Below are 13018 nucleotides of genomic sequence, written 5' to 3'. Positions count from 1 at the left end.
GTTGGAAGTGTGTGCTTCCTCTCCAATGCCAAAGGTTTTAAATTCAGCTAGATATTTATAACCTTATGAGGTACACAAGAGCCTTGTTTAATCAGTCTCACTGGATTTTACTGGCATATGTAAACAGGTTTGGGTAATGAGCCTATTGGCCTCCTGCCTTATTAAATAGAAACTTGCCTTCCAGCCCAAGAATCTAGTTTGCATGAAAAAGTTTGGGGGTGTACACTTAAAAATTTCATATAATTATTAATAATTGCTCCCGTAGGTATGATATAGATTCAGTAATGTAAGACCACTGCGTCCTGGTGGTAACTATTCCAGTTTTTTCATTTGGATAATTGTTTAAAACACTTTAGATAAATTATTATTCTTTTTTTTTTTATTTTCCACATGCAGGAGTGAAAATAAGTTTAAAGTATGGCATTTCCAGTATTGCAGATGAAAGCATTCTGAGATTGATGACATTGGGGAATGTTATTATCTTGAGACTGATGATCATATTGCTCTTTATTTGAAGTATGAAGTTGGTAAGTTTACACCTGCAATACAAATCTAGGCACCAATAAGAAAATCTAAATAGGTGCCACTTTACTTTGTAGGTTGGATTCACTCGTCCATTTTCAATTCTCTTCACCAATTTACTTTTAGATTTATTTCCTATTCTAAACAAGTAGCAAGCATAGACAACTCCTGATGTATTCATTTTTAACTTGGAATGGTTGAAAATGTTGTCTTAAAGATATGTAGATGGAATACCTAGGTTTGATACAACTAAGCTTCTAGAAGGTGAATTCAGAGAAACCTTTGAAATTGAATGCATGAATCGATTTGCAGTCTTGGAGAAACTTCAAGAGTAGAGCAAACAATTGATGAAGAATGGTGTGATATTAAGAACATATATCAGTCAGTTGGTAGTGAAGTTTTGGGACATGCACTTATAAGGAGAAAGCCATGGATATCAAATGATACCTGGGATACCATAAAAAGAAGACCGTCAGAAATTGATAGTTGAAAGTTTTCGAGGAAGTAATGAAAATTACGAGGTAGAGCATGCTAAGTATTCCAGTATTGATAGTGAAGTCAAAAGAAAGCCCAGGAATGACTGGAGAGAATATTTAAACAGGAAAGCAAATAAGGCTGACAAAGCTATGAATTCAAGGAGTGGCTGTGGTGTAAGAATTGCTCATAGAATTATTAATGAAATCTCTACAGGGGCAAAGGAGAAGCAGCATATACCCATCAAAAAGAGGAGAGATCTGATATAACAACAGAAGATGAAGAAAGGCAATATTGGATGGATAGGAGATATAAAGAGAATAATTTGATTGACATACCTGAAGCTGATGAAGACTTTGATTTGCTGATGAATGAATTCAATGTGTTTAAAGTCAGAGCTATCCTTAAAAAACTCAGAGATGGGAAGTCTCTGTATCCAATGCAATAACTGCTTAGATGATATTGGCCAAAAATGAAGTGATTCCCAGAATACTTACAAAGTTATTTTGTAGATTAGGGCGTGAAGATGCAAAGGCTGATAAATTGGAGCTAGGAGTGTTGGTGAAAAAAGGATCCGACTGATTGCAGTAATTACAGAGGCATCATACTTACGTCAGTTGTCATTAAAATATATAGTATGCTTGTTTTAAAGGTATAGAGGAAAGATAGATGAACACGCAGGATTTAGAAAAGGTATAAGTTGTACTGACCAAATTTTCATTTTAAGACCTGTTGAACAGCAATGTGTAGAATATAGAAATCCACTTTTGATAACATTTTTGGACTATGAAAAAGCTTTTGTTAGTTTGCACCGACTAATTTTTGGGGAGAGTCATGTGTTATGGAGTTATTCATAAATATGTAAATTTTATTTAGTCTGTTCATGTGCATAGTAAGTGCTAAGTTAATATTAGTGCAGTCATATCAAATTAATTTCCATTGAACTCCAAGGGTATGTATTGTCACCAATGTTGTTTATCCTCATGGATTTTGTAATGCATAGACCAGTTGGTGATGGGGAAGTATTATACTGGATTGGGAATAGAAAGTTAGCAGACCTAGAGTATGATGATGAAACCCTCCTTATTAGCAGAACACCACTGTATTTGCAATGCTTGCCTACCAGAATGCATGAAATATCACAGAAGGTTGGGCTCAAGAAAAAAAATATAATGGAATATGCAATGGAAGATGAGATCATTTGAAGGAGAAAGGATTAATGAGGTAGAATCATTTAAATATTTAGGAACTATGGTCTCTAATACAGGGTCTTAAGAATTGGAGTTTAGTGAAAGATTATAAAAAGCAAATCGGACAATGGCAAGGTTGAGTAAAATTTGGAAGTCATATCGCCTGAAATTACATATAAAAATCAGGCTATATATCAGTTTAGTGAAGTCGGTGGTATTGTATGGACACTAGTCCTGGTATGACATTGAAACTATATTTAACATATTTGGTAAATTGGAGAACAAAGCCCTCAAAAGTTTATGATGAGTATTAACAACATTTTCTGTCTTATATAAACTGTGAAATGAGACTTGCATCAATCTATTTAATATAAAAGCATTTGTTGCAAGTTTGAACTTCTGAAGTTCTGCCATTTCAACAGTCAGATTATGAAGACCAATGCACAATCTGGTCACAGCTGAAGTAAAACTAATAGAATAGTGTGGTATTGAGCTCATGATGGAAAAGGCAGATTGTAAGAACATTGGATTTTGTATTAAGGTCATTGTAAAAGTCAGGGTACAAGGCTTTAACTATAAGTTTAATATTTCTCTTTTAGGAAGAAGAAGAAGAACCAGCAGCAGCAGGTGAACTAGTGAAAACTAAATCCTGTGATGATCTTTTGGCTGGTATGTCTCCACAACCTCACCACCCTCTTCGGAGATCTTCAGATCCAAATATAAGAGACAGGTAAGATGATTATAATTATAGAAAATAAAACTTACCATTGATAGAACACTTAATTGAAAGTGTAGAGTTATTGTACTGTAAAGGATATCTAAAAATATCCTGTTCCTTTTTGCTGTTATGGTAACGCAGCTGATAATTCTAATTAGTTCTTATGCATCAAGCGTAGTTTTCTCGAGAGTGCATTTCTGTCATAAGCTTGGCTTTATTGCTCTATGAATTATGTTGTCAGGGTGTGACTTTCTTGTGCATGATTCATTATTTGATGATAAAACTGAGGAATTGAAATTAGTTTCATATTCACAGTCATAAACAGTATCCTTTCTTTATATTCAGAATATTTATAATTTTAAACCATTTCTACTCGAACTTCTGCCAGCCTTTTTTCCTTATATCTTGAGTTTGGATTCCAGATGGTTTAAACTTTTATGCTTATTTAGTTTTGCTTTTTTGTGGCAGAACTTCGCTGGTGTCGACAAAACATCAGCTTCCAGCTCTATGTCAGAGGTAGAGTACAGTATTAAATGATTTGCACTTGCATGGGATGGATGAATTTATGTAAGATTATAGTGTTTCAAATTTGCTCTGTATAGACATTATAAGTGATTCTTGCATTTGATAAGTTTATTTGTATGATATTTTTCATTGTTAATGCTTATTCTACCTCATTATACACTATTTGTATAACTCAGATCTGTTAGGTTTCCAAAACTAATAGAATTGTATTTAAATAAATGTGTACTGTATTTGCTTGAACTGTGCAGAGTTGCATAGATTAGCGTAGCATACTCAGCTGTATATGAATATGCTTCCTCCTAGAACTACTTGAATATTCTACACTATTTTTTAATGGGATTTGCTCATACACGAATACAAACCCTCGCCCTTTAATAGGAGTGTGCTTTCAGTTTCACTGGGACTTCAGTTGTTAGAATTTATAATGGTGTCGCTAGTTACTGGCAGGTGGCTGAGAAGCCTCATCCCCCAGACAGTACATCGAGAAGCCACTTTGTTTTTAGCCTCTGGAGAACAGACTATTCCTGTTCCCCTCAAGTGTTTTAATTTTTTATTTTTTCTTATAGTTCATTGTTAGCAAGGGATTTTAGAGGAGACAAAAGGTTTTGCAGTTTTCCTGATAACTTGAGCTGACTGACAATTTCTATGTAGCCTGCTGTTATACACTCTGTTTCTTTTAACAGAATTCCTATTGCTGTTTATTTCCTTGCTATTATATAGTCGTGAGGACGATGTCATCATAACTAAAGAATGAAACTTTGTTGCACAGTTGATAGAAGAACTTGGTTATTCCTTTACATCTGCCGTACCTTCGTTTCTTATTGCCAACAGTAGATCCATGCATTCATTGGACATTACCACACTGCTAGTCGAAAGAAAAAATAGGATGCCACTCTTTCTACTTTTTTATGGATTAGTCTTTTAACACTGACATTATTCCCTAATACTACACTGAGAATGAAGAAAGAGAAGACAAGTTTACTGTTATGCTAGTTCACGGTCTCTAGGTCGAGAACGCTCTACTTTTCATGTGTACCCTTCTAGAAAGCTACGATCATCTAATTTAGAGCTCACCTTTGCCTTCTAGTTAGGTAAAAAGCTTTATAATTTTTCGTTCTGCAGCGAATTTCATGTGACAAAAGAATACTTAACGCGGAACATTCCTTCCCTGAACGTGGGTATCAGCATGCAGTACAAGTGCTTACACACTGGGTTTCTGCCCTCTCACAAGAATGAGTTCACACTATTGGTAGGCGTCAGGGCCTCCTCCTCCTCATTGTTTTCTGCATTAATACTCCTAACTTTAGAAACCTGAGGGAAAAGATGTGTACTAAAGTCATTCCTTTAATAACACATAGGTACCCACTGTTTTATCAACAGTTTTAGGTCTCGTATCGAATAGAATGCCCTCGACCAAATGCTCCTGCTATACATGAAGGGGAATACATCATTTAAATAGGTCTGATCACTGTAGGTATATGGGTCTGTTAATCTTGGATTATGTGAGGATGGTACATACCAAGACCTTACCCATTGCTAAATGGTTTGCACCAAGAATGTACACATTGTTGAGCAGTTGGGGTAAAGTGCTTGTATGCTTGTTGGCAACCCGAGGGAGATATATTATTATTATTATTACTAGCTAAGCTACAACCCTAGTTGGAAAAACGGGATGCATTAAGCCCAAGGGCTCCAACAGGGAAAAATGGCCCAGTGAGGAAAAGAAATAAGGAGGCTTACATCAACTTGCTCACCATAAAAACATTGCGGCAAGTTTGAACTTTTGAAGTTTTACCAATTTAGCTTCCCGATTAAGATCATTCCACAACTTAGGCACAGCTGGAATACAACTTCTAGAATAGTATGTAGTATTGAGCCTCATTATTAATATTATTAATTGCTAAGCTACAACCCTAGGTGGAAAAGCAGAATGCTATAAGCCCAGGGCCCCAACAGGGAAAATAGCCCAGTGAGGAAAGGAAACAAGGAAAACTGAAATATTTTAAGAACAGTAACATTAAAATGAATATTTCATATATAAATTAGAAAAACTTTAACAAAACAAGAGTAGGAGAAATTAGATAGAATAGTGTGCCCGAGTGTACCCTCAAGCAAGAGAACTCTAACCCAAGACAGTGAAAGTCCATGGTACAGAGGCTATGGTACTACCCAAGAATAGAGAACAATGGTTTGATTTTGGAGTGTCCTTTTCTTAGAAGACCTGCTTGCCATAGCTAAAGTGTCTCCTCAACCCTTACCTAGAGCAAAGTAGCCACTGAACAATTACAGTGTGGTAGTTAACCCCTTGGGTTAAGAGGAAGAATTGTTTGGTAATCTCAGTTTTATCAGGTGTTCGAGGAGAGAGGAGAATCTGTAAAGAACAAGTCATGAGATTTTAAATCAGCCAGTATGGTATTAGAGGCTTCCTCTCCCCTAAAGATGACTATTCTATGATAGGACGAAGGTTCTTATTTGTATAGGAGCAAATCACTAGTTTTGAAATTAATTTGTAGTTTTTTTGTACTTTACAAACCTGAGTCCTTGAAATTTCACGTATCTCCTCAATCACCCCACAAACCCTAAGTGAAGGTCAAAATGGCTACTGAATGTACTGGTTAAGGGGTCGGTGCTTTCCTGTCACCCACTAGTAACTACCAACACCTCACTGTAAATTTAACATCAGAAATTCCAGCCAAACTGAAGTCCTGCTCCTATTAAAGGACTCAGGTTTGAGTAGTTAGGTAAAATACAAATTACTTTTAAAATGTGTGATTTTTACTTACGAGTAGTCCATTCATTGGAATATTAAATACAGTATATTGTTTAAATGTAAATTTTCCAATATAATAGTTTCTGGTTTTATTACAATGATTTAGGATTTATTTATTTCCTTTCAATGTAGTGGGCAGTAATTTTTCCTCATAGTCTTAGGTGAGGAGGGAAAAGTAATTGAAGTGAATGGCTGTTTATTGCTTCTAGGGATGATATGGGAGTCTGCAGAAAACTTTAAATAGATTTCTAGTACTGATGGTTTTATGTTTTCTTAACTGACAATAGAATATCTTTACCGAAGAAATAATAATTTATTTATTGGCATGTCATTAATTTTTGGATTCTGCAACAGTTATTAGAATAATTATAAAAATTGACGTTCCATAATCACACAATAGTAGTCAGTTTATATATATATATATATATATATATATATATATATATATCCTATATATATATATATATATATATATATATATATATATATAATGTAAATGTATATAGTATATGTATATATGTATATGCATATGTATGTGTGTGTGTATATATATATATATATATATATATATATATATATATATATATAATATATATATATATATATATATATATATATATATATATATGTATATATATATTATACATAAATGCAAACATTTTCTTTCTTAGGAGTATGGCTTTAGCAAATCTGGAATGTTCAGCATAATAGTTATAACTACCTTTGGGGAGGGTAATCCCCACCTACCTTTCAGTCTGCTAGACACACTTTATTTACTTCGGTCAGAGGTGGTACGTATGTACCCTTACTGGCTCTTCAATCTTGATTTGGTTTTTTCTCCAATAAATAGAGAAGTTGTTGACTTATCATTGTGTCTTGGTAAACGTGGTGAATATTGGGCAGGTTTGCTTAAGCCGCTTATGAGCTCCACCATTTATATATATATATATATATATATATATATATATATATATATATATATATATATATATATATATATATATATATATATATATATATATATATATATTTGTTCCAACACGAATACTTACCTCGAACTACTTTCTTAGGAGTTACCTGTAATCTCCTCTCTACCGACCAGAGTTTTGTGTAGTATACCCTAAACCCGTTTTCTATGGAGGACTAACCCGGGAGTAAGAGAACGTGCCCCGAGGGTAGTCTTTGCGCTAGGTCGAGGTCCGCTTGGGTCGTGAGCGCCAGTAAGTTCTCTGGTCGCGACGTGACACCACGTCGCTCTCGTCTCTCTCGACCCTTTGTGTCCGTCGCGTGTGTCCCACGTGTTTACCGCGTGGTAACTTGTGCTTATCCCTTGTGTTCTTGTGCGTTCACTACCCTTCCTTGTGCTTCCCAAGTGTATTCCTTTGATTCCCTGCGTTCCTGTGTCTTGTGTTTGTGCGTTATGGAGCAGATCCGCCGTTGTCCTGGGCCTAGAGCCGGAAAATCGTGTGGAGTGTTCCTCTCCAAACCTGAAGTGGATCCTCACTCCCTTTGCTCTTCCTGTAGGGGCAAAGCTTGCTCTCCTTCGGATACATGCCTCGAGTGTGTTGGTTGGAGTGAAATTCCGTGGGTGCGTTACGGCACGAAGAAAAAAAAATCATCGAAACGTTCACCCAGGAAATCTAGTGTTTCTTCGCCGCTACCGTCGCCCAGTGGACGGTCCGACGGGGCTTCTGTCTCTCCTTCCCCTACCCAGAGTAGGGGACGAGGTAAGTCCATTGTGGGGAAAGAGCCGGGCGTTCTTCCCCAGGAGTCTGGCGAGTGTGAAGTGGGAGTTGCGGAACCTTCTCGGGCTAGTGAAGAGCCTGGTAGTGCTGTGTCAGGGAGTTCTAGAGACTCGGCCCTTGTGCTTTGGGGGCACGTTTCCTCCGATGACCCCTTATGGTGTAGCAATGTTGTTTCTGTGTCTTCGCCCCCTTCGTGGGGCTGTGTTTCAGGTTCTTCGGCAGGCGGCGACAACCAGGGTAAGTTAGGCTCCGCAGTGAGTGATGCCTTCGGATGGAAGCTTCCTAAAACTCCAGGTAGGTCCCCTATGCGGATGGAAGAGGGCCTGGATACCTGATTCCCTAGTGTTGGGCGCCAACCCTCGTTCCCAACTCCTCTCACGGAAGTTCCGGAAACCTTCCTGCAACCCTCTACCTCGGGTACGCAACGAGTCGCGAAGTCCCCCGCAGCCCCCGCTTCTGCCCGCCGTACGGTGGGTACGGTGACGTCGGGCTCTTCGGATGGTGGGGAGTCATTCTCTTCGGGAGAGGAAGCCAGGAGGAAACATCGGCGTTGGAGGGAGCGGTCCAGAAGCAGGCGTTCCCGCTCAAGATCCCGTTCCAGGTACAGCAGGAGGCGGTCCCGCTCTCCACGGAGGAAACACAGGAGGAGTAGGTCACCCGATGGTGATTGGGTTTTCGTACCCCGTAAGTCGGAGATACAGTGTTCCCCGGACCGGCGGTCCAGGGATTTCTCGCCAAGGAGACCATCCTCCAGACATTATGATCCTCGCAGGGAGAAACGCGAGAAGGCCTCGGCAGGCGTAAGACCGCGAAGCCTCCGGTTCTCCCCGCCTAGCGGGGGGAACCGCGCTTCCTTACGGGCAGCCTGGCCGAATCAGCCCAGCTGGTGCGGCCCTCGGACTTTAAGGAACGGTTCCCGCTGTCGGGTCAGCCCACGGGATCCGCGTCCTCGTCCCCCAGAGAGCATGATCGGATGCTAGTCCTCGCCGGTTCGGCGATGCCGGTCCTAACCCCCGTCCCTGGTGCGGAGGTCTCCGCCGGGGAAGACCAGTACCTCCGCAGGGGAGTGCCTGTTGTGCCAGGACCAAGGCGCCCGGTGCGAGTGCCCGGTGACCCGGCTCCCCGGGCCCAAGTCGAGGCTTCGGCCGACGGTAGGGAAGGTTCCCCGACGGAGGACTCGGCCTATAGAAAAGTAATTAGTCTGATCAGGAGACATCACAAGATCGAAGAACCGGCTGCTACCGATGAGGACTACTGGAGGTCCAGCTTTATCCGGTTGATGCAGGCTCATGTCCAACCAAAAGCCTCCCTGGCATTTCCTGTGGCCCGAGATCTCGTCCTGGGACGAGAGCACGTTGATAGTGTGGTGGCAGGCAATGCCGAAGCTCCAAAGACGCAGAGCTCTTCGAAGTTGCTTCAGGGGCTCAAAACGCAGAGCAGGGTCTATGTGCCAGAAGGACAACGGCCGGGAGCCTGCAAAGTGGAACCTGCTCTCGACATTCTGGGACAGGGCCTCTTCAGCCCCGATCTGTTTTTCTCCATCGGAGGCTGCGATGATGGAGGAAATGTCTAAGGACCTAGTGCACGTCTCCTCTTGGTTAGACTGGTGGGCTTCCACACTAGTGGGTGTGCAAGCTACTTATGACCTGACAGACCCAGAACAGCAAAGCCTCCTGAGGGAGCTTATCACCTCCGGGGGCAAGACTCTTAAGTTCCTCAACTACCAGTCTCTCGCCCTGTCAGCGAATTGGGTGCTTCGCAAGAGGGACACCATCCTGGCGAAGCTTTCCCGTAAGGTCCCAGAGAGGCGAGGGCCATGAGGAGCCTTCCTTTGTGGGGTGACTCCTTGTTCCCCTTAAAGGAGTTGGAGGAGATCATGGAGAAGGTGGCTAAGAGGAAGGAAGTAAACGCGCCCAGGCCTACGCCGGTAAGGAGACCTCCCTACAAGAGGTCAGTCTCAGACAGTGCCGTGACGCCTCAGGCCCCCCCTAGCCTGACGAAGAGAGAAGCCCCTTCTTCCTCTTGGGCCTCAGCGCCTCAGCCCCGCCGTAGAGGAGCCCCAGCAGCGTCAGCCTCCTTTAGGACAGGGTATTCTGCCTCCAGGAGAGGCCATTCAGGCCGCTCATCCAGGAGGAGATAGAGTGGGAGGCCCCCTATTCCTGCCCAAGCCTCAGGTTGGGGGATGCCTCAGACTATATTGGCAAGCATGGAAAGCTCACGGAGCAGAGCCCTGGACAGTGTCCGTACTGAAGGAGGGCTACAGGTTACCGTTCTTAGCAGAACCTCCCCCTCTAATTCCGGCCAGCCGGTTGGAGTGGTTGGTACCCAAGGACCCGTTGAAGAGGGCCGCCCTTCAGGAGGAGGTGTCCACCATGTTGGAGAAGGGCGCCATGGAGGAGATCCTACACCCAGGACCAGGTTTCTACAGTCGACTGTTCCTGGTGGAAAAAGCGACGGAGGGGTGGAGGCCGGTGATAGATCTGTCGGCTCTCAACAAGTTCATAAGGAAGACAGAGTTCTAAATGGACACTCCGAAGTCAGTCCTGCTGTCCTTGAGGGAGAAAGATTACATGATGACCATAGACCTCAAGGACGCTTACTTCCAAATTCCGGTCCACCCCTCGAGTCGAAAGTTTCTCCGGGTGAAATGGGGTACCCAGATCCTGCAATTCAAGACCCTTTGCTTCGGATTGTCAACAGCTCCCCAGGTATTCACGAGAGAGTTCACGACAGTCTCAGTGTGGGCTCACGAGCGAGGCATTCGCCTCATCCGGTACCTGGACGACTGGTTGCTTCTTTCCTCCTCGAAGGATGACTTGAAGGAGCAAGGGATGAAACTTCTCCAGTTTTGCAAGGGTCTGGGTATCATGATCAACCCGGAAAAATCGAACCTATCCCCCTCCACCAGAATGACATATTTGGGGATGACACTGGATACCCTTCTAGTAAAAGCAATTCCGTCGGAGGACAGAATAAGCAATCTGATGAAGATCCTTCATCCGTTCCTGTCGGGGCAACCCAGGAGGGCGAAGGACTGGCAAAGACTAATAGGGCATCTGGTGTCGTTGGAAAAACTGGTTCCCCAGGGGAGACTCAGACTCAGAACCGTCCAATGGAACCTGAAGAACTTCTGGTGCCAACTGGACTCGCAACAGAAATTAATCCCAGTCCTACCAAACACAATACCCTCCCTGGAATGGTGGCATTGCCGGTCGAACTTGCTCAAGGGGATGCCCTTCGCGAACGACCCTCCCGAGTTACTTCTTTTCACAGACGCCTCCAACCAGGGATGGGGAGCCCATCTCCTCAACGGGACGGCGAGAGGAACCTGGATGGACGGGGAGAAGGACCTACACATCAATGTCCTAGAGTTGAAGGCAGTCCAGAAAGCTTGCCTGCATTTCGTCGATCTACTAAGGGGATCACTGTGTCGTTGATGTGCGACAACGCAACAGTGGTAGCGAACATAAAGAAACAAGGAGGTTTGAAATCAAGGGAATTGTGCGATTTCGCCCTAGAGATCCTAGATTGGGCAGAAACGAACCAGGTTGTGTTATTGGCAAGGTTCATCCCCGGGAAAAAGAACGTTCTAGTCGACGGTCTCAGCAGGATGGGTCAAATAGTAGGGACAGAATGGTTCCTCCTTCCAGAAGTAGCCAAGCTCATCATCCAACATTGGGGTTCCCCGGTGATGGACCTCTTTGCAACCAAACTGAACGCGCAACTTCCCGTGTATTGTTCTCCTGTCCCAGACCCAAGGGCAGCCTTGGAGGATGCCTTTCAGCACAAGTGGGACAACCTAGACGTGTACGCTTTTCCCCCCTTCACGTTGATAAGTCAAGTACTCAACAGAGTAAGCACTGCCCGAATCCTAAGGATGACTTTGGTAGCGCCCTGGTTGGCCGGAGAGAGAGTGGTTCGCAGACCTAAAAGACCTGGCGAGTCACCCTCCGTGGCCACTCCCCGACAGGTCAGATCTTCCACGACAGCCGCACTTTCTCAGGTTTCACGACAACCCACAGTCTCTACACCTTCACGCCTGGAGACTATCGAGCGGCTCCTGAAAAAAGAAGGGTATTCAGCAGCTACGGCTAAGAGGATGTCGCTATACCTGAGAAGGTCGTCGGCAGCGATCTACCAAGCGAAGTGGGCCTCTTTCACGAAGTGGTGCGCTTCGAGGTGCATTAAGCCCCTCAAAGCCTCGGTCCCAGACATAGCAGACTTTCTGGTATATCTCAGGGACGAGATAGGAATGTCAATCCCAGCTATAAAAGGAGTGCGAGCTGCCTTGGGTCAAGTCTTCCTTCTGCAGGGCATCGACCTGGGTTCCTCTAGACACATCTCGATGCTTGTCAGGAGTTTTGAGTAGTCCTGCCCCCCACAAGCAGTTAGGGTGCCTCAGTGGGACTAAGCTAGGGTCCTGAAGATGTTAAGTGGCCCCCCCTTCGAGCCAATGAAAGATATCGTAGACAGGGATCTCACTCTCAAGACAGTCTTTTTGCTAGCCTTGGCTTTTGCAAAAAGAGTAGGGGAGATCCATGGGCTGTCTTATGACGTCTCTCATTCGAAGGGGTGGAAAGATATCTCTTTCAAGTTCGTTCCTTCATTTGTGGCGAAAACCCAGAACCCAGCTGTCTGGGACCCAAAATTCGAAGGTTTCTCTCTGCCAGCTATCCCTAGGACGGGGAATTCTGAGGATTTGAAATTATGCCCGGTCCGTGCCATTAGAAAATACCTTGAAAGGACTGCTCATCTCCGGCCAGGCATCAAGAGCCTTTTCGTCTCCACAGGTGTTACTAAGAAACAGGTATCGAAGAATACCATTTCCTTCTGGTTGAGACAAGTTATTGCCAGGGCCTACAAGGAAGAAGGACTGGCCTTACCAGGCGCTCCCAAACCCCATGACATCAGGGGTCTGAGCACGTCCTTAGCCTTTGAGAAAAACATGGCAGTGGGTCAGATCCTTCGTGCAGGTACCTGGTCGAACCAGTCAACCTTTACTGCCCATTACCTCAAGAACTACGCAAGGAGGTCCTTAGACGGGTTCTCCATTGGAACAGTCATCTCCGCGCTC

The 13018-nt window shown here is 43.4% G+C and overlaps 1 protein-coding gene across 11 annotated transcripts in view; it reads left to right on the top strand.

Moving 5' to 3' along the window:
* LOC137655760 (myotubularin-related protein 3) overlaps positions 1-13018 on the top strand; it is a 201373-nt gene that overhangs the window by 103486 nt on the left and 84869 nt on the right. For 10 of the 11 annotated variants that reach the window (XR_011046861.1, XM_068389938.1, XM_068389866.1 and 7 more), the window contains exons 12-13: positions 2786-2916; positions 3373-3420. Coding sequence is in view for 10 of the 11 variants with exons in the window: in XM_068389938.1 (XP_068246039.1) it covers positions 2786-2916; positions 3373-3420 (179 nt within the window). In the remaining variant the exon portion in view is untranslated. The remainder of the gene's footprint in view (positions 1-2785; positions 2917-3372; positions 3421-13018) is intronic. The other variant, XM_068389887.1, reaches the window with a different exon arrangement.

The sequence above is a fragment of the Palaemon carinicauda genome, chromosome 1 (genome assembly GCF_036898095.1).
Source record: "Palaemon carinicauda isolate YSFRI2023 chromosome 1, ASM3689809v2, whole genome shotgun sequence".
Lineage (NCBI taxonomy): Eukaryota > Metazoa > Arthropoda > Malacostraca > Decapoda > Palaemonidae > Palaemon > Palaemon carinicauda.
Note: the sequence above shows the minus strand (reverse complement) of the source record. Positions and strands in the feature narration are given on the sequence as shown.